The sequence below is a fragment of the Argentina silus genome (genome assembly GCF_951799395.1).
Source record: "Argentina silus genome assembly, chromosome: 13".
Lineage (NCBI taxonomy): Eukaryota > Metazoa > Chordata > Actinopteri > Argentiniformes > Argentinidae > Argentina > Argentina silus.
The window spans coordinates 3,275,094-3,294,265 of NC_139667.1; the positions used below are offsets into that span (position 1 = coordinate 3,275,094).

General features: G+C 44.1%; 2 protein-coding genes across 2 annotated transcripts; both read right to left on the reverse strand.

Moving 5' to 3' along the window:
- Positions 1-65: 65 nt before the first annotated feature.
- LOC310814097 (zinc finger FYVE domain-containing protein 1-like) lies at positions 66-8,402 on the reverse strand. The gene is made up of 11 exons (XM_083683362.1): positions 6,763-8,402; positions 6,090-6,594; positions 5,243-5,457; positions 4,768-4,874; positions 4,476-4,584; positions 4,251-4,348; positions 3,860-3,977; positions 3,379-3,549; positions 2,988-3,159; positions 2,686-2,799; positions 66-2,440 (listed from the first exon to the last, which is right to left on the reverse strand). The coding sequence occupies exons 1-11, from the start codon at positions 7,291-7,293 to the stop codon at positions 2,208-2,210; spliced, it is 2,373 nt and encodes a 790-aa protein (XP_083539488.1). The 5' UTR covers positions 7,294-8,402; the 3' UTR covers positions 66-2,207.
- A 4,132-nt stretch (positions 8,403-12,534) lies between these two features.
- On the reverse strand, positions 12,535-13,783 carry LOC310814162 (rho-related GTP-binding protein RhoV-like; the record flags this gene model as incomplete). The annotated part of the gene is made up of 3 exons (XM_083683462.1): positions 12,535-12,987; positions 13,390-13,448; positions 13,582-13,783. The coding sequence occupies 3 exons, from the start codon at positions 13,781-13,783 to the stop codon at positions 12,535-12,537; spliced, it is 714 nt and encodes a 237-aa protein (XP_083539588.1).
- Between the last annotated feature and the right edge of the window lie 5,389 nt (positions 13,784-19,172).

The following is a 19,172-nucleotide window of genomic DNA, read 5'->3' on the forward strand; positions in this document are numbered from 1 at the left end:
AACCATATGATGACATGATGCACACACTGAGGCAGAGCTGGACAATAACTTTTGACAGCCATGGGCCGTGATATGACTTTAATAATATGAAAAGTCTTGCAGTCATTCCATCACCTGTAATAACATTGTCAGTATATGCAGACATCCACACTGTGCCACAGTCATAAGTTTAACATTAGCATAACATACTTGTTTCATACCACTTTCTTGTTCTTGAAATATCTGTGAAATCGGAGGGTGGATGACAGGACAGAGTTCACACTGTTCTCAGACATATCAGTCACAATCTGTAACTCTCAAGCAACACAACAGGTCTTTTAAACAATTGGACGTCACAAATTTGCTGGTTCTTACACACCTAAAGAGGACCTGGTGTCCTATGCTATTTTGTGCAATATAAGCATCACAGAAATGTGTTGGTGCAATAATACAACCATAGATGTGACTGGAGGCAAGGCAGATTCATTATAATGTTCCTACACATCACTACTAAGGATTACAACGTAGGAAAGGGGGCAAAAATAGCATGACAATTATATCTAAAAGGAATACAATCAAGACAACCTTTTTTTTCTTTTTTTTGACAAACATTATTGTAAAGGCATTTCCATGTGCTTGGTATCCAGGTAAACTGTAACTGTTCCCTGGTTTAACTTTTAAAACTATTCTTAAAACACACTTTCAACAGAGATGTTGATATAATTAGTTAAAGCTTTAACTTACTCAATACATTTCAATCGCTCATTCTCCGAACAATGTAAAGTGTGAAATGGTACCACTACAAATGGAACTCTATGGACGCTTTATATGTGTGAAGAAAAACAGACCCTAGTAAAAGAAGAAGAAATAAAACGTGCAAACTCTGAAAAGCAGAGGTTGTCTACAAATAAAACTACATGGATCTCCCTTAATATCTCATACTGTATCTCAATTCCCGTAAAACACAAAATAACATAAGAGAATAAGAACATTAATTTGACACACTTTTAACTTCCAATGGTGAATGAAAAACAATGCAGAAAACGAACAAAAACAACAACCGTATAATCAACTCATCTGGTGAGTTGATTATCCTGTCAGCTTATGTGTAGAGTGATGTGAAAGCTTGCATTTGATATGTGAAACTAGTTTTGATGAGAATCTGCTTGTTCTTCAAACAGCAGTTCAGTCAGACAAGGTTCAAACAGATAAAAGTAACTGTCACTCCACTGATTATACGAGGTGCATGAGGCATATAATGCATATGTGTAACCTTAAGCAACAGACATGGTAAGCTACATTAGAAAAATACCACCCAGTATAAGTTAAATAATTACAATGAGGTTCCGTATTGTTTTTTCAGGTGATCACACTCTGAACATCTAAAAGGCAATGTGTCTCTCAGACTGTCAAACCTCTGAGCGGTTTCCTGCAAAACATAAATAGTTTATTTTTTTTGTCCATCTCTAAAATCTACAATTTACACTCCTCTAGCATAATTAAACGTCTTCAAACAACCATGATCACATGGTAACATGGAGGTGATGTCAACAAAGAAATAGTAACCCCAATGGCTCTTTGCAAACCATAGGCACCATCCTTGCCTTTGAGAAATCATCCTTACTCTACAAATAAATCAAATTAAATTCTTGACAAACATACTGGCTATAGTATAGTCTCTGTTTTTTTGGCCACGATAAGCAGCAGGTTGTCACAGCTGCAACAGACTTAGTGCAAAAACTAAAAGGTTGAAGTAGAGCATGCAATTGAAACTGCACTGGTGCCAATATCCTCTCACCATTACACATCACATGACATCAGTGAAACAATGCTTTAGTGGTAAGAACGGATTCAAACTAATCCTAAAAACCCAAATAGGGATTGAAACAAATGAACATTATTTACATGATAGAAATGTCATTTTCCCATGGTAGAAAAATATTTCAAAACCATCATCCAATGAAAAAAGCAGTGATTTGGGTCAAGGAGGAGCTCAAAGTAAATCACTCTGTCTCCTGTCTTACTTTCCAAAGTGACAAAATACATAGACGGTCCTGTTCTTCAGCAAGGCATCAGGAACCCTCAAATCCTAGATATACTAACAACTCCCTTGCCACAGCCACGGGACAGAACCATGTTAGTAACAGAGGTATTGTAACAGAGACGGACGGGTCAAGGGTTAAGTGAGTGGTTCTTCTCAGTGGTCTGGGGGTTGGGGGCCATCCCTGTTAAAGGTCCCCTGGTTTCTGATTGCAGCTGGCACACACACGCACAGGGTGGTCCCAGCCCCGGGAGGGGACTGGGCGGCGCTCTGGCGAGCAGTCGTCACACACGCCTTGCCCGCAGGCACGACAGTGATGCTTGGACAGCTTGGCAGTGAAATGGCGTTGGCAGTTGTGGCAGGACAGGATGTCCTGGTCAGGTACCCAGTAGGCGGGGCGCGCTGCATCCTTCACCAGGCCTGAAGAGGGCACACACACAGAGTGAGGAATGACCATTTTAATTTTAATTATGCAGCATTGCCCCTCCAGATAACTACAATAAAACATTTTTGGACTATGCGAAATAGTGCTTTTTATTTCCCAGTAATGAAGACACTTCATACGCCACCAGGTGGCAGCCTGTCCATGGCATTACATGCACTGCAGTCATAGTTGCCTATTACACAATTCTCTTTGGATCCTGTTTTTCACAACAACAACTCACCCAGTGGGATGTCAATAGCAGTAACCACGGCACCCAGTGTATTAGTCACTGCCTCTCCAACCTTCCGAGCTAGGGTTCCGCCTTCTTCTTCCTCAACCTCTGCTTCCAACGGCTCTGCATGCAGTGAACAGCCATGTTACCTCTTTATGGCTCCAACCAAACAGAAATACTGTTCACCTTTAACACAGTTGATAATGTGTGTGTGTGTGTGTGTGTGTGTGTGTGTGTGTGTGTGTGTGTGTGTGTGTGTGTGTGTGTGTGTGTGTGTGTGTGTGTGTGTGTGTGCGTGTGCGTGTGTGTACCTGTGGCTCTCTGCTCATAGCAGGCATCACAGACTCTGACAGCCAGGCCCCAGCCTTTCTCTTTGACGGACGTGGCTTTGGATGAGCAGGTATCGCAGAATCCCTCCCCACAGGCCCGACAGTGATGCTTAGTGTCATTGTCCTGGAAGACCTCATGGCACTTATGGCATGTCTGTAAGTTTGTGTGAACAGGGAAAAGCACAAAAACAAGAGGCTGTTATTGACACAGGCCTCTCATGGCGAGGGGACGATCAGAGGCTTATCTTGTGACATGCAAACACTGGTTGTGTAAGAGATCGGAATACCAGAGCAGGGCCGTAAACAGGTCCCTGCCTGGACAGAAAAGTGTTGAGTCGACTGTCGATGGCGGGTGGGGCCGTGTCTCACTCACCAGGATGAGGGAGTTGGGTTTCCAGGAGGGCGGTGCGATCTGATCTGTCAGCCAGGAGGTCACGGCCTTGGCAGGCTTGATGCTCATCTCCGACACAGACTGGGCCATGAAGTTAACGCCATCCAGCAGACGCTGCGCTGCATTGCTGTTGTCCTTCAGAAAACCATCGGACTGTGGAGGGTGGAGATTACTCAGAGTTACAAGACGTTTGGTTGTTGGATTTTGACATGAATGATTCTCTGAGGGGGACAAATCAAGGATAATCAAGTAGTGTAGGTTAGATGTTGTTAAGTAGGTGCATCAGTAGATCTAGTTCTCTTGTGGCCTGGGGCGGTCCAATGGTCTAGCACCATGGCCTACAGTGCACAGATATGCCCATGTCGGCATGGGTTCGATTCCGGCCCATGCCCTGCTGACATACCCTCTCCCTCCTTACTTTCCTGTCTTTCTTCATGGTCTAATAGATAGTCCTCATACGTACCCCAGGCCATATATGCTCGATTTCAGTGCGGACCACTGTGTCCACTGGGTCCTGGTTTCCAAACCAGTACTGGCGGCTCCGATAGATCACTCCACAGTTTGGACATTCAATCACGTAACTGCAGACAAACACACATGGTAATACAAGTCAATCTTACAGAGCAGTTATAAGCACGTATCTGAACACGAATTGGTATATATTTGGAGTATTATTTATTTATTTATTTTGAATTGTGCTTTGGTAACACACAAATCTAAGGCTTTGTGGGAGAGAGACTGATTTCAGGTCAAAGACACAAGGCACGGAGCACCACCACGGTTAAAATTAGAGGGAGTTGTAGAAACTCAATCCTAACCCCCTGACCCACGACCCATGACCCATGACCTCTCACCCAGACCAAGCGTATCTAGCCAGGCCCAGCCATGGAGAGTCGGAGGACGCAGATGTCTTTGACACAACCACCACCTCCTTCCCTCCTTCGTAGCAGGCCTGCAGGGACGGAGAGACACTGTACAATCAACCTTAGGCAATAGTCATGAATCATAAGAGACTGCTATGGTAACATCGGGTTCGCCCAGGTGAAACTAGGCTGGGTCGGGTCATCCACTAGCCTCACCTTGCAGGTGTAAATACGGTTGTCATATTTGGCTGAGTAGCGGCAGCGATGTTTGGCCTCATGACACACTCCTTCTCCTAGGTGGTTCATGCTGTTCCTGCAGCCAGAGCTGAAATAACAACAACAAGGTGACATGTTTAAACAATTGTGCAAGTCAGCAGCAAATAACTAAGAGAGAGAGAGAGCTGGAAAGAGAGAGAGAGAGCTGGAAAGAGAAAGAGAGAACTGGGAAGAGAAAGAGAGAACTGGGAAGAGGGGGGAAGGAAAATAGAGAAACAGAGAGAGGACTAACCTGCAACTGAGACAGAGGCTGGAGCAGGTGAAGTACTCGTCAGGGAATAAGCAGCTGTGAGCTACCAGCTCGTCTGCAATCTCCCCATTGAAGCGCTCACTCAGGGCCTGGATACAGAGGGATGACGACAGCCATTGGAAATTAGATATAGTCTGAGTTCAACAGAGATAGCATTTAAGCAAATCGACCAGCAGCACCAAAACTGCCATGAACAATACGTATTGGGAATGAATCAATACAATATGATACGACACAGACCTGTCACTTCACACTGAATATTATTCATATTTGTTACTTTACATGCTCATTATCATGTATGTTTAAGTGAAGTCAGATCCACAGCGATGCAAATACATCCTTTTATCTTGAACATGCTGTACACCGTTCTTTGCCTGCAGCTACAGTTTCCTCTATGTAAATCCTTGCCTGTCTGAAGCAGGTTTGGAGCCAGCTGGACACGGAGCCATAAACTAACCTGCAGGGCTTTGAAGATGACCCCGGGTGAGCGCGGGGAGCGGGTGGCATTGTTGTCCAGCAGCTGCTCCAGGCTGCCCTGCAGGCCACCAAAGTCCGTAGGAGGGTTGCAGGTCTGCGTACCACGGTACTGGATGGAGCTGAAGGCCTCCGGGAAACGGCCCAGTTTCCTGAAGCGCTCCCGTAGTTGCCGATCTACAGATTCTGACGGTTTGTCTGTTGACAATGAGAGGCCATGAAGAAGGAGTTAATGGTAGCATAGAAAGACAACGCACAGCTTTTGAGTTGGAATATCCCCCCTTCCCAAATGTAAGCCAACACAAGAAAGACTTCTGAGAGAAAACAAGGAGTTGTATCAAGGAGAAAGATAATTCCCTGAGGAAAAAAAAAAAAGAAAGAAAAAGCAAAGGCATTCAGCTTTTCAACAGTCACACTCAGTTTGAACCCCAAAGGTCTACATTTCTTGGGCTGCTTGACTGGTCAAAAAAGTAGTGCTTGTGCTGTTTCAAAACAACCACGTTGGAATGACAATAACACAGTGTACAGTGTCAAAAGGGCAGGGGGTGAGCAGAGCTTCAGGCTCCACAGCCCAGGCCTAGGCTGAACATGTCATTATCAAATGACCTGTTATATGATCCTAACCCTAACCCTATTTTAGTTTAAAGGCACTGTTAAAACTGTTCTGACTTCTCTTTGCCAGATGAGAAGGTTTGACACACAAGGTACCAATCTACTGTACATATGTCCACTCAAAGAGGTGAATTATCAGTTGATAAGTAACCAAAACAACCCCCCTGTTCATGCACAGTATGATGACAGTATTGAGAGGAGTATTCCTCTACACTGACCTGAACCTAGTAGTTTGGTGTGGACGGTCTCATGGAAGATGATGACAGCAGGGCCCAGGGTGGACAAGGGGACGTCCAGGCCGCAGCGGGCCGTAGTAGCCTTAAGCTCCTTGGTGAAATGCTTCAAGTAGGCGTCCGACGCGTCTCCCAGGAACTTGAAGAGGTCATCGTGGAGGCGGTCGGTGTGCGTGCGGTAGATGATCAGGTCGGAGATGGCGAGCACCTTGAGCAGGAGGCGTGTTCTCTGGCCCTGGTTGGAGCTGTTACCCAGCAGCCCCTCTGTGTCGATCACCACTACCTTGTGGATGGGGTCCAGCGCCGCCCAAACCCCCACTGTGCAAGACTCCTGCGTGGGCGAGGTCTTGAACACCTCTCTGCCCATGAAGAAAGTATGGTTCAGGGTGTAGGATTTGCCCTCTCCCGTGCTGCCAAATATAGACACCACCTTGAGCAGCTTTTCAGGCTTGCAGTTCAATTTCTTGACAAAGTCATCTTCATCCTTTATCTGGAAAAAGCAGAGTGGACAGGGAAAGGTTAATGCATTGCACAAAATTCAATTTCGTTAGGCTACAAAACTGTCAGGAAAACGCTTACATAACTTGTCAAAGATCTCAATACCATTCAAAACCAGGTGAGTTTTATCAGTGCTGTGGACTCTCTTCATTGTACCCACCTGCATCTCCTCATTCTCATCTACCAGGAGGAAACTGCAGACGTTCTCCAACAGTCTTGCTCTCTGGGCTTCAGCCTCATCTATCGCCAGGCTTACGTTGACCTCTGCAGGTTTGGGTGGAGGTGGAGGTGAAGGTGGAGGTGGAGGTGGGGGTGGAGGGTAGGCTGTGAGTTGGTGCTTCTTCTTGTTACCTCCACCGTGGGTGCGTTTCTGACAGTTTTGGCACAAGTTAACTTTGCAGTTCTGGCAGTGGACCATGGCCCTCTGCCGTCTCCCACCACTCGCTGAGCCACCGTTGTTGCCCCCTTTGCAATTGCCACAGTAGGGGACGTGCCCTGGCCCTATCTGGACCCGCTCATGGTTGATCAGGCCCTCTTGACTGTGAAGGTCCAGCTCACAGCGAACACACTGCAGGCTGTTACACTCCTTACATTCAAAGGCAGCCTCCTCTGAGCCTCCACAAGCATAGCTCTCTTGACAGATCAAACTGGTGTTCACTCCCTTTTCTGATAACGAGCCATGGCCACTCATTGTTTCTCAGAGTGTGAATGTGAACAGTGTTGTTGTGCTAGCTGGAGCAGTTTGACTATAACGGCAAATATTGTCCAATAGCAAAGAGTAGAGCAGGGCTACCGGTATATCAGTCAAGTAATTCTAGAGAGAAATCATATCATATGACCTTCAGGTTAAAATATGGTGTGCTTTATACACCTACACGATCACTTGATCAAAGTGACAGAAGTGAACTTAACACAGTTGCATGGTGACTGTGACCTCTAAAGGTTAAGGTCCTCTAGCAAGTTCTACAGCTTATCAACACAATATCTGCAGCATGTATTTCAAATATTTATTAGGAAAATGTCAATATATGACAGTGCAAATATAAATACAGTGAGGTGACCAGGTTGAATTTTGTTTTATCCTATATCAACCAGATCTTGCCTGTAATATCTTTATCTGGCGTCATGAAACATCAAATGACTTAGCTGCCAGAATAGAAGATCTGTGGATAAGGGAAGCAAAGTGCAAGGCAAAACAAAAAAAGTTTACTAGTAATGGCAAGACAATGAATTTCCCTGAAACATTATAATGTGCAAACTGGCACCGAAAATCAAACCCATGTAGTTCTCGTTCATATAGTTCGGTCTATTCGCCGGCCAGCTTTGGAACAATAATACAAGATCCCCAAACTCTTCCCGTTATGGCCTCTTTTTGGATGGTCGACTGGCTGGAACAGTGAGTACCTAGTAGCTAGCTAGTTAGCTTAGTGTTGAGCAAAGGTTTTGCTAGCTGCCTGTAGCTTGACATTTATCAGTGTTATTATGCTAACTAGCACGTCAACATAATGAAGCTTATCTAACGTTTCACTGTTAGTAGGGCACACACTTGAACCGAGTTTCGACGGACAAAATCCCGAGAAAGATGATGTTTACCCAACAACAAATCCCAGTCGTCCTGTCTCTGCTAGCCTACTACTAGCTAGCCAGTTTTGGTAACTCGGTTGTCAACAGTAACACATAGAAGTCAAGTGTTCGGATGTCAGCGGGTCCGTGAATAATAAAAGACAGCGAAGGAAGAAAAATGGCACAGTCCGTTCCAGGAGTCTTTGAGATACGTTATTGCATTGAAGTGGTGCCTGGCGTTGTCATTGTTTGGTTCGCAGCCCCCTCCCTGGCGGATCCTGAGCTGTTGTTGATCTGTTCCCGGAGCTCCGCCCACCTCGTTCCGCTCAATGTACATTTATGTAAAGAAGAATTTCAAAATAAGAGCACCGAAGCTCAACTTTATTTAGCATTTAAACATGGTAAATAGGGGTCTAGGAACCACAACAAAAAATACGCTCATCATCTTAAGGAATATATATCAATCATAACCATATACTATTTCGTATAGTATTGCCCCAGAAGGGTTTGTAATTGTTCTTGTATCCTAATTATTATTCTGAAATGGTATTGCCCCAGGATAATGGGCTGTACAGATCTATTTTTAAAAGATTTCAATTCATCTCTGGTACCACTCGACTCCTCAACACTTGAAGAATACGTATCAGGTAAGTTTGAATCTAGAGCGATGTCATTGCAAATGTTGTTGGCTATTTACTTTGACCATACGCCTCAGAGTACCCAATCTGCACTGTGTAGGACACATATAATCGACTGTACAGAGCTATTTTTCAAAGATTTCAATACATCTTTGGTACCACTCTACTCTGGAACACTTCTAGAATACATATCAGGTGAGTTTGAATCTAAAGTGATGTCATTGCAAATGTTGCTGGCTATTTACTTTGACCATACGCCTCAGTACCCAATCTGCACTGTGTAGGACACATATAATCGACTGTACAGAGCTATTTTTCAAAGATTTCAATACATCTTTGGTACCACTCTACTCTGGAACACTTCTAGAATACATATCAGGTGAGTTTGAATCTAAAGTGATGTCATTGCAAATGTTGCTGGCTATTTACTGGCGCCATACAGCTCAAAGTACCCAATCTGCTTAACTAGCTAACAATAGTACATTGTACACGCAAGGTTGTCACTGTAAAACCGGAATCGAAAAATGTTCATGTTGTCATTAGACCTTTTTTGTTTTTCTCAGTTGTAACACTGTAGTCACGAAAATGTCTGTGTCGAAGCGTCTTCGTCTGTTGGGCTTGGAGGACGCGGCCCGCCTGTGCTACGAGAGGGAGGAGAGGGAGACTGATTCTGTCTCTTTTCTCATGGAAACTGATGAAGACGTCTGGAGGTACTGCAGCACTGACACTCAGCCCGGCGCCAGGGGAAAGTCACCAAGTGCCTGCGTGTACAATAGTTGGAATGTACAATATTTGGAATCTTCCATGACTGAGGCCCCAACTATATTCAGGGTGTCACACCAATACAACAGGATAGTTGTAGAGAGAGAGAGAGAGAGAGAGAGAGAGAGAGAGAGACAGGGAGACAGGGAGAGGGGGGAGAGAAATTGTTATTAGCTTAGGCCTGAGTGAAACAACAATTATTAACAATGAATTATTAATGACCATGGTAGAAATCGGAGGACAAGCTCATTCCTCATCACCTCTCCAGTGGAGGCTACGGATAGCCATGAGGGATGTCATATGAACAATTATTGCTCATATGACATATAGTATTTTCTGTACAGTCCGTTATGTGTTCCCTATGCAATCTAGAAGTAGCACTTTTAACTGTTGGGACACAGTTAAAAGTGCCAATAAATCTTTGTTTGACACCCCTCATGGTTGAAACTCAGTGTGTTGTCGAGTACAGTGGTAGTGAAAATCATGTTTAGCCTTTGATTTCAGCAAAAATAGGAGAAATATTGTGATCCCATCACTTTCCATTCATGTTTTAACTCGCGCTTTTATTTTGGAGACGCGAATACGGCGAAAAGTGAAACCGGAAGTCTCAATGGAGCTGTTGGAGTTCAGAGAACACAGATGTGTTGTTGCCAGGTCAGATCAGCTGATCGGATTATTTTCAGTCACACTGGGTCAGGGGTCACTAAACCAACTCAAACTAAACTAAGTCAAACTAAACTCAAGTGACCCAGGGCAGGCAGTGCTTAACCTGTACCACTTAATAATTGACGTGAAACATAACAGTGCAGAGATTTTTTTTTACATTTCAGACATTTAGCGGACGCTTTTATCCAAAGCAACTCACAACAAGTACATTTGTCTTTTCTGCCTGGTCTCCTCGCCTAAATGTGTATCAATCAATTACTATGCAGTGTCTGCAGCCCTAATTGCGGATTGTGTGCAGCTGCTGCAAATTAAGATAAAATAAGTGGAAAGGTGTTAGAGCTGGGAGCCAAATGCACATAGAACTGGTCATGGGACGTCTACCAAGGGGGCCTTGTGAAATGAGTTTGAAATGAGCACAACCAAAACCGTGGCACAACTAATATGATTCAACACAGTTGATTCAATCAGTATTCCAGCGGAGAGCACTAAATAACACACAGTTCCTGCTGGGACTTACATTGCAGTGAGTGCATACTAAGAAATGTATGCACTCACTGCAATGTAAGTTGCGTTGGATAAAAGCGTCAGCTAAATGGCATAAATAGACGAGACCTTTTATAAAACAGCCATTGATGTCGAGATGCTAATTAGTTTGACCACCAGTGACAGAATGCAAGGATTAATTCACCCCACTTTAAAAATGCTAATAGTCTCTTTGAAGGAGTTAGGGTTAGGTATTGACAGAGTGATTGATCCAGTGGAAAACTGCTGAGATCTGAGTCTCATCAGATCTGATGGTTTTCTTTTCTAAGCATTGTAGGGTGGCAGGAAACTCAGCAAGTTTGACAGGATCCGAGAGATTGGATGAATAGGTGGATGACCTGCTCGTCAAGAGGAAAATAGAATAGCTGTACTACAAATCATTGGGATTAATTGTTGACACATTAAGCCTACATGCTATACAGTAGTACATACAGTAATATAAGACATCTCAGAGTAGTATTGATACCTCTTTTATAATACATGTATTCAACTTTAACTATTGTTTTTAATCATACTTTTGTTTTCATCTATTGTATGAACAGAACTTTTGGTCTTTTTTTCAGCTGTGCAAATACCCAGTGCCTGGATGTAAATATAAACATGCCACTTAGACATACATTATATCTATTATGACCCTCCTATTACCAAAGGCCTGACTTAAACCAATTTGCTATGTTACAAAAGCAGAGGGGAACAGCTTTAATGGCCTGTTTTGTTTTTTAAACCAAGGAGCTCATTTAAATGGCTTTTGTCTTGTAAATTGGAACCTCAATGTGACAGCAGGTGACCATAGTCCTAAGACTCCTACAGAACCCTGTAGTGCCTTGCATCCTTGTTTCTCGCAGTCTTTCCCTCCATTTTCCCCAAAGGGTTTACCTGCTACCCTGGTCTACCAATCATTATTCTGGTGTTGATACTGATTTAATTAACCCACCAGCACTGTTTCTCAATCAGTATTGTGCACAACTCTGTCACTGTCAGAGACATCCTCACTTGCACAAAAAAAACCAAACTGTAAATGTATTTACTTCTATTTAATTTGAAATAAAGCATATGTACTATTGTAAAATTAAAAGTCACATTTGAACAGAAACACGTAAAAACCAACATAAAGACAAGACAACTGTTAAAAACATGTGGCTTCTACAAGAAGCATAGAAATATACTACTCACTGGATGATAAACAGTATTTATGTTTGAGCAAAACACTTGCAGATGGTAAACAGAGGGAGAGAGAAGACCATGAACTCTACGGTTTCAAGTATTTGATAGAGAGGGAGCTTTGAGTGGGAACTGTTAGCTGTACTGTCTGGTGAAATGTTTGCCCTCCTCAGCATGTAAACAAGACACTTCATCACTTCACCGTACTTTGATATGCAAGACCACCCCCAACAATCTACACGGCAGAGAGAAACACTGAAAAAAAAGTCATATGTACTCTGTGGTCTATGCATACAGTGCATTCGGTGGGCGAGTTGTGATTGTCAAGCTTCTGTACTACCATGCTGTGAACAATACAGTCAAATTAATGCATCTTTTAGATTCAAGAAAGTACCGTCACACAGCATGCACAGACAACACATTGTTGCGGGAGGTCGTGGCTTTTAGCATAACTGGGAATCTGCTTTTCCTCGGCTTCCATGGTGCATAATCCATACCAAGATGTTATTATTAGTGTTAATTCAGAAAGCTGCAACTGTATGCATAGTATTTAACACCAGTCGGTGTTCTGCCCTGTGTTGAGGTGGTGATGTTATGGGTCAGATGAAGCAGAAGAACTTCTTCCACCCATCGCGGGACAAAGTCTTCGCACAGTCCTGGAGTTTGAGCTTCTTTGCTTTTTTGTGCTTTTGTTTCTTGTGCTTTATGGCAGCAAAGATGGCAGAGTCAAATGCTTCTTTGAGGTTCTTCTGGGTCAGTGCTGAACACTCCACATAGTCATGAGCTCTGATCCTCCCTGCTAGGCCGCGGGCCTGAGAAATCACCACCGGTTTGACCCTCAACTGGTTCAGATTGATGAGGATGTTGACGTCGCAGCGAAGGTCGGACTGTGTCCCCACCAAAACGATGGGAGAAGCAGGACTGAAGGCACGAATCTGAGGGATCCATTTTGAGGTAATGTTGTGGAAGGACACTGGGTTGACAACGCTGAAGCAAAGGATAAAGACATCTACTTGATGGTAGCACAGGGAGCGGAAATGATCAAACTCCTCCTGCCAAAAAGAATAGGAAACCATTACATTTACAGCATTGAGCAGAGGCCTTTATCCAAAGCAACTTACAACAAATACATTTGTTTAAGTAAGTGAATCATCTATCCATCAGTCATCATAAGATAAAGTAATATTTGCATAAAGTAATATGCAGTCACAATGCTTTTTTTTTATTATTAACAGATAAATCTAGACTTTATTTTAAATGTATTTATTTATTTATTTTATTTAGCCAGAAAAATCCCATTGAGAAACACAATCTTTTATGCAACGGAGACCTGGCCAAGAAAGCAGCAGCAGTAGTCAAACAGTCATACATATCTATAGGTGAAAAGGTTGAGCATCACTTGAAAAACAAAGAAACACACATTTGTATTGTGCCCTAGGTAAATAATATGTTACCTGTCCAGCAGTGTCCATCAACTGGATTCGGACTGGAATCCCATCCACTTGAACCAGCCCTGTAGGAATAAGTACAATAGCATCAGACATTCCCGAAGTGTCCGTCACAGTCCCTTCCAAAACGTAATAGCTGACTCCAGGGTCCAGATTGTACTTTTTTCTTAAATGTTTTTATCTAAAAAGATAACTTACCTGAAAATACATCAAAAGCCGTCTGACGGTATTCGTTTGGATATCCATTGGAAATGTAACTGATAATCATGCTTGTTTTCCCCACGGCCCCATCCCCAATCAACATGCAGCTGATTGCTGGCTCAAGACGCTTCTCTTGGAAAACCTCAAGGGCGCATACGCTCTTATCTTCGCTACCGTTTTCGCAACAGCCCGGTGGCATTTCAGCAATTATTTTAATCTATAAGACCGCGCGCACTGCTTCATCAAGTAATCGGAGGGAAAGTGAGTCACCGGCAACCGGCGGAGAGAGCGCACATGGTGACTCCAGTGTGCCAGATTGTAACACCTTCAATTTGAATTCACAATGCCGCCCAATCAAGTGGTTGCTCTCAGTTAAATGCCGGCTTCGTTTCACGGGTTTGAATTTGCATAGTCACTCCCCCCAAGTAAATGCACCACGTGCACAACTTGCATCCTAAACGGATTGACGGCCAGCAATTAATTGCATTTAAACGCAGGTAATTAAACATGACTCTTATCAAATAAGACATAACACACAGTTCAACAAAAGTACTACTGCACAAAAAGTATAGGCTTTTCAGATCTAAATTCAACCACTGAACGATGGTCCTTGAAAGTCATACCCCCCCAAAAAACTGTTGGATACATGTATTCTGATACAAAGAGATAACCATGTGCGAGTCAAATTGTTTTAAGAGAGAGGGCCGTGGATACTCATTGTGCCACTGTTACATAGTCATTACATAGGTTCTACTGGATTTTACCCTGGCCATTTGTAAAGTGTGACTGTCACTTTTTGTCTGTAGGAGGCAGTGTTGTTCCAGTGTCAGCCCAGGTATCTCCAGCTCTGTGTCAGGGAAGAGCTCCCTGTGCATTCCAGCCAGACCTGCTTCAGATGCTTCATCAGGTCTGGATTGTCCTCTGAAATACTGCTGTTGAGTGGGCATTGCAGCCCTGTCAACAGCTGGACAGTTGCTCTGCTCAGCTGTCAAATGCAGGTGCAGGATCCTCTGCCGTGCCAAGTTCCACTTCAATCTGCAGAGCTGGAATTTTCTCTGGTGTGACTTCCTAGTCTGACAGATACATAGGATACGGTATGTACTCTGTGTCCATCAGAGGCGTCAAGGTTATATATTGTTCCAACCCATTAAAGTATACAAGTGTTAATGCCTAATATGTTTATGTTTTCATAGGCTACCAATAATAAAGTTATTTTATTCATCAGCAGTAAATTAAGTTGCTTCACCACAATAACCATATTGTGTAGATAGAAAGCATTATAATGGACTTTGGATAGTGGGAATATTTAAGGGAAGAAATGTAAAATTAGACGTTCCTTATCTGTCAGAGCCTGCAGGAAATTCTGGGAGCATTGTGTTGTAAGCTTTCTGCTTCCTGTTTGCCGCTGTTCCTCACTCTCATTCTCTCCCCCCTTCTTCTCCACCTGCAGTGTGAGTGATAGGGAATGTATTCCCTCCGTAGCAAGACAACATCTGGACCCCCCCCCCCCCCCCGTCGGCCCCCTTCATCATATCACCAGCCCCCATACCACATCTCTGGCACCAGTGATTCACAAGTTTGTTCCCCAAGTCCAAGGTAACTGCCATACACAGGAAACAGCCCATTATGTTTGTATTTCCACTTTTCCACTTTTTTCAAAAGCTGCTCTTCACGTTTTTTCTGGAAAACTACACTTCAGCTTGCAAGCTTAGCAATAATGTAATGAGAGGGCAGAGTCGTTAGATGACCTGAGTCTACATTGACTCTACACTTGTACATATATATATATATACACCATTGTATATTTTTCAGTATATATGGTCCCAGCGGAAATCAAACCCACAACCTAAGCACTGTTAGCAACATGCTCTACCAACTGAGCCACAGAAGATGTACACATGTATTTGCTGCACATCCTAACCTGCCCTGTAGGGGTCAGCCTCGCCCTGTGGAATGATCTGACAGTTTGGGCCTTTTTTAGACGTGTAGAGTTCAATATTATATCCCAGTTAACAACTCTTAAGTACAGTAAGTGTAAACATGTTTTTGCCATTGTGTTCCCACGCCTCTGTGTGGCTCAGAAAAAGGGTGCACCATTAGCATTCAACAGCTCTGTATGACCAGACATTGAGAACTATATCCTGCCAGATTTGGATGGGTAATCTGCTTAGTAATGGTCTCTGAATGGCTATGTGCATCTCTTCACAGATTTATAGTTGAGTAGATACTTCAGTCAACCCAAATACCTCCCTCAGCCACCCTGAACCAATCCTAGTAAATCTGCTGAAGAGCAAACAAAGTAACTGACATAAGTTCACGTCTTAAGCAAAATCTGAACACAATAGCAAATCTAGGAGGTGTTAAAAGATTACACCCCTTAAGCTGGAGATCAACGGGGCATACAGTAGATAGGGTTTGAATGGCATGGTTTGTCACTGTGATGAGATACATTTGCATAATGCGTGGGATATATTTTCCCGGGTGACATATATCCTTTAAGCAAACCGACTCTGTTCTTAGAGTGGTGAGGATTTGCATAGGACGCCACCATCAACTGAGATCTAATGGGACCCCCCTAGAACAGTGCACTAGCAAATCCCCTTTCCTCTTCAGGCTCCCTAAGCTCCCCAATTAGTACTGTAGTTGTACTGCAGTGTATGCTCCCCCTTGCTCAACGTGGCGTTTGATCCCTGACCTATAAACTATGGAAAACCCTACGGCTCTGAGTCTGTAAGGCCTGTAGCAGACCTGCAAGGCCTGTAGCAGAGTCTGTAAGGCCTGTAGCAGAGTCTGTAAGGCTGTAAGGCTGTAAGGCTGTAAGGCTGTAAGGCCTGTAGCAGACCTGTAAGGCTGTAAGGCCTGTAGCAGACCTGTAAGGCTGTAAGGCCTGTAGCAGACCTGTAAGGCTGTAAGGCCTGTAGCAGACCTGTAAGGCTGTAAGGCCTGTAGCAGACCTTGTTGTGAAGGGTGTGAGGCAAGGCGGAGAGATACTAGATGTTGACAGAACCAGAGTGGTGCTGGTGGCCTGTATCACCGCTGTCCAGCTGCCTTCTGCAGACAGGATACAGCCCTTCCCCAGGTCACCTCCCTCTCTGGCTCCTTATGGCAGGCCGCTGGAGCAAATGATTCATGGGAATCCAGACCTCTGTGACTCTCCCTCGCTGCTCACATTCCTGACACGTTGCCAGCTATGGCTGGAGTTGGCAGAAACTAGTACAGTTCACAGTAAATACCAGAACTATACTGTAGCAACAGTCTTATTGCCATAGGAGTGTTGAATAATATTATGCTGTCTCATTTGCAGAGAGGAGTTGTATTGGAAGGAAATGATGATTCTTCATCTAAATTCACTTTTGATCTGACATTGCCTGATCTAGGCTTGATCCCAGTAGTGTGTAGCAAATTGCAATATGATACATTTCCTCACTGTGGGTTGTCTGCCTGGCCTAGTTTGTAAGTAAAGCCCAAGTGATGTGGGGGGTAACTGCTGCCAGCATGTATCCCCATCCATTCACTCACTTATTCCTGCTCCATTAAACCCTGGCGGGGGTCCACGAGGAGTGGGGCTAATCCCACTTTACCCTCTAGAGATAGCCATAGGGGGCCTGGCCCCGATGAAGAGTACCCCTCCTCCAAAACTGTCAAAACTAATCGTAAGGTCCATGTTCCTCTATCTGCCTGTTGAATGACCCTGGGGTCCTTCTCTCTCTCTTTCTCTCCCTCCCTCCCTCCCTTTCTCTCTCCCTCCCTCCCTCCCTCCCTCCCTCCCTCCCTCCCTCTCTCCCTCCCTTTCGATGAATTAACCCTTCAGTTGTTGGATTTCAGATGGGAATCTATTGATTTGCTTGCTTGATGTGAGCCTCTAGTGAGGGGCCAGGAAGCGCAACTCATCACCCGTCAGATATTATGCAGCACAGTACAGTGCAAACTGTATGTGGATGAATAGACAAAGCCACATTAATCACAGTGTGTCTGTAGCACACCATTGTCAGTCCTTGTCAGCACTTTGGGAGTAGAGGTAGGGGGTAGTCTGGCGGGGGTTTCTGGCTGAGGGTGTAACTCTAGTCTCTTGTTCAGTGGGCCCCGGGGCCTGTTTTCCCCCTGTAAGTGCGTCACCCAGCTCCAGCCTAGCGTGTCCTGGAACTTGATACCGCGTCTCTTCTATTGGACCCAGGGTCCACGGGTCAGCTGGATCTGCTGGAGTGCTCTCTTCCTAGCTGAGGGAAGCTGAGATCTCTCCCTTCTATCTGTCAGCATGTGTCTGATGAAAAGAGTTGGAGCGTTCTCTCTCTCTCTCTCTTTCTCTTTCTCTTTCTCTCCCTCTTTCTCTCTCTCCCTCTCTCGCTCTGTCGCTCTGTCTCTCTCTGTGGCACTAATCACTGTAGTTGAGGCGTGCAAAAGCCATCTAGTTGATTTCCCCCGGTTTCAAGCTCCATATTAAAATGCCCGAAGTCCTCGCCTGTCACCACCACAGCAATAATCGCATCTTCTCCCTAACATGCATGTCTGGCCATATAATTCCACTCGATCTTTCCCTCATTGGGAAATCTTGATCCAGACTAGTGAGTTTGGTGTGGTTTTATCCCTGTCTCCCAGTGGGTTAGACTGTCAGGCTCCGAGCACCCCCCCCAGGATTCCTCTCTCCCACCCCAAGGCAGAGGGCCCCAGTACCAAGGGGATGTCTCCAGTCTCTCCCCTGTCCATCTTGTGGTAAGTACTGTATCTCAGCCCACCACCCCACCCGACAATGGGGTATTATCCTTTTTCTGTGTCAGCAATTCCAGTCAGAGGGACTCAAATTCAAATGAACAAAAGAAGAAATGGAGTTAGGAGCAGTTAAGCTTAAACATTGATTTTTTCTTTGAAGTCATGTCTGAAGTTTCTCTGAAGTTGTGACATTTCCCTTCAATACTGTACACGGACATATCCACATGGGACCACATTGTTGAGTGGCATTAGTTCTTCAACAACAGATTGGGCTTTTGTTTAACTGTTGCATTTAGGAAAAGTGGGGACATTATCAATGGAAATCTCACACTTTGGCCCTGAAACATCTGTGCTTTGTTCTCATTTGGATGCAGTTTGTCCCAAACAAATATAAGCAACTGCATATGGTCTTTCAAAGCAAGATTAGAATCGAAACAAACAACAGCGAAAATCTGATAAGATTGGCTGATTACCCTCAGACTATTTAACATGCCCTCTTCAAAGGAATGCAATGAAGCACTCTAAACAAACACATACAAACACATAATTAATTCCTGCTATGAAGTAATGTCTGATATCATAAATTACTGTCGGAAATAGTTCCCTCTGACTCAAAGAATTTGAGTCATTTGTTTTAGGCTTATTTACTTTGGCCAAGGGCTTCTTGGAGAGGAGATTATAGGGAAGGACTCAGAGGTTATGATTGTTTTGTCCATAAGGCCAGTCTTGTCTCTGGTGTCCACCTGAAACAAGCACAGTTTGGCTGTCCATTCTTTGTATTGGCCTGTATGTCCAACTTTGCATTGCAGTGATAACATAGACACATATTGCAGAACTGTTTTCTCTCTGCTTCATCCAAGTCAGACATCTCAAAATGTGGA

Excerpts from the sequence above, each read along its gene's own strand:
- LOC310814097 (XM_083683362.1), bottom strand. The coding sequence starts at position 7,293 with ATGAGTGGCCATGGCTCGTTATCAGAAAAGGGAGTGAACACCAGTTTG. Across the intron at positions 3,978-4,250 it reads GCTAGATACGCTTGGTCTGG|TTACGTGATTGAATGTCCAA; the intron begins GTGAGAGGTCAT and ends GTTTGTCTGCAG. Across the intron at positions 2,800-2,987 it reads CTATGAGCAGAGAGCCACAG|AGCCGTTGGAAGCAGAGGTT; the intron begins GTACACACACGC and ends CACTGCATGCAG.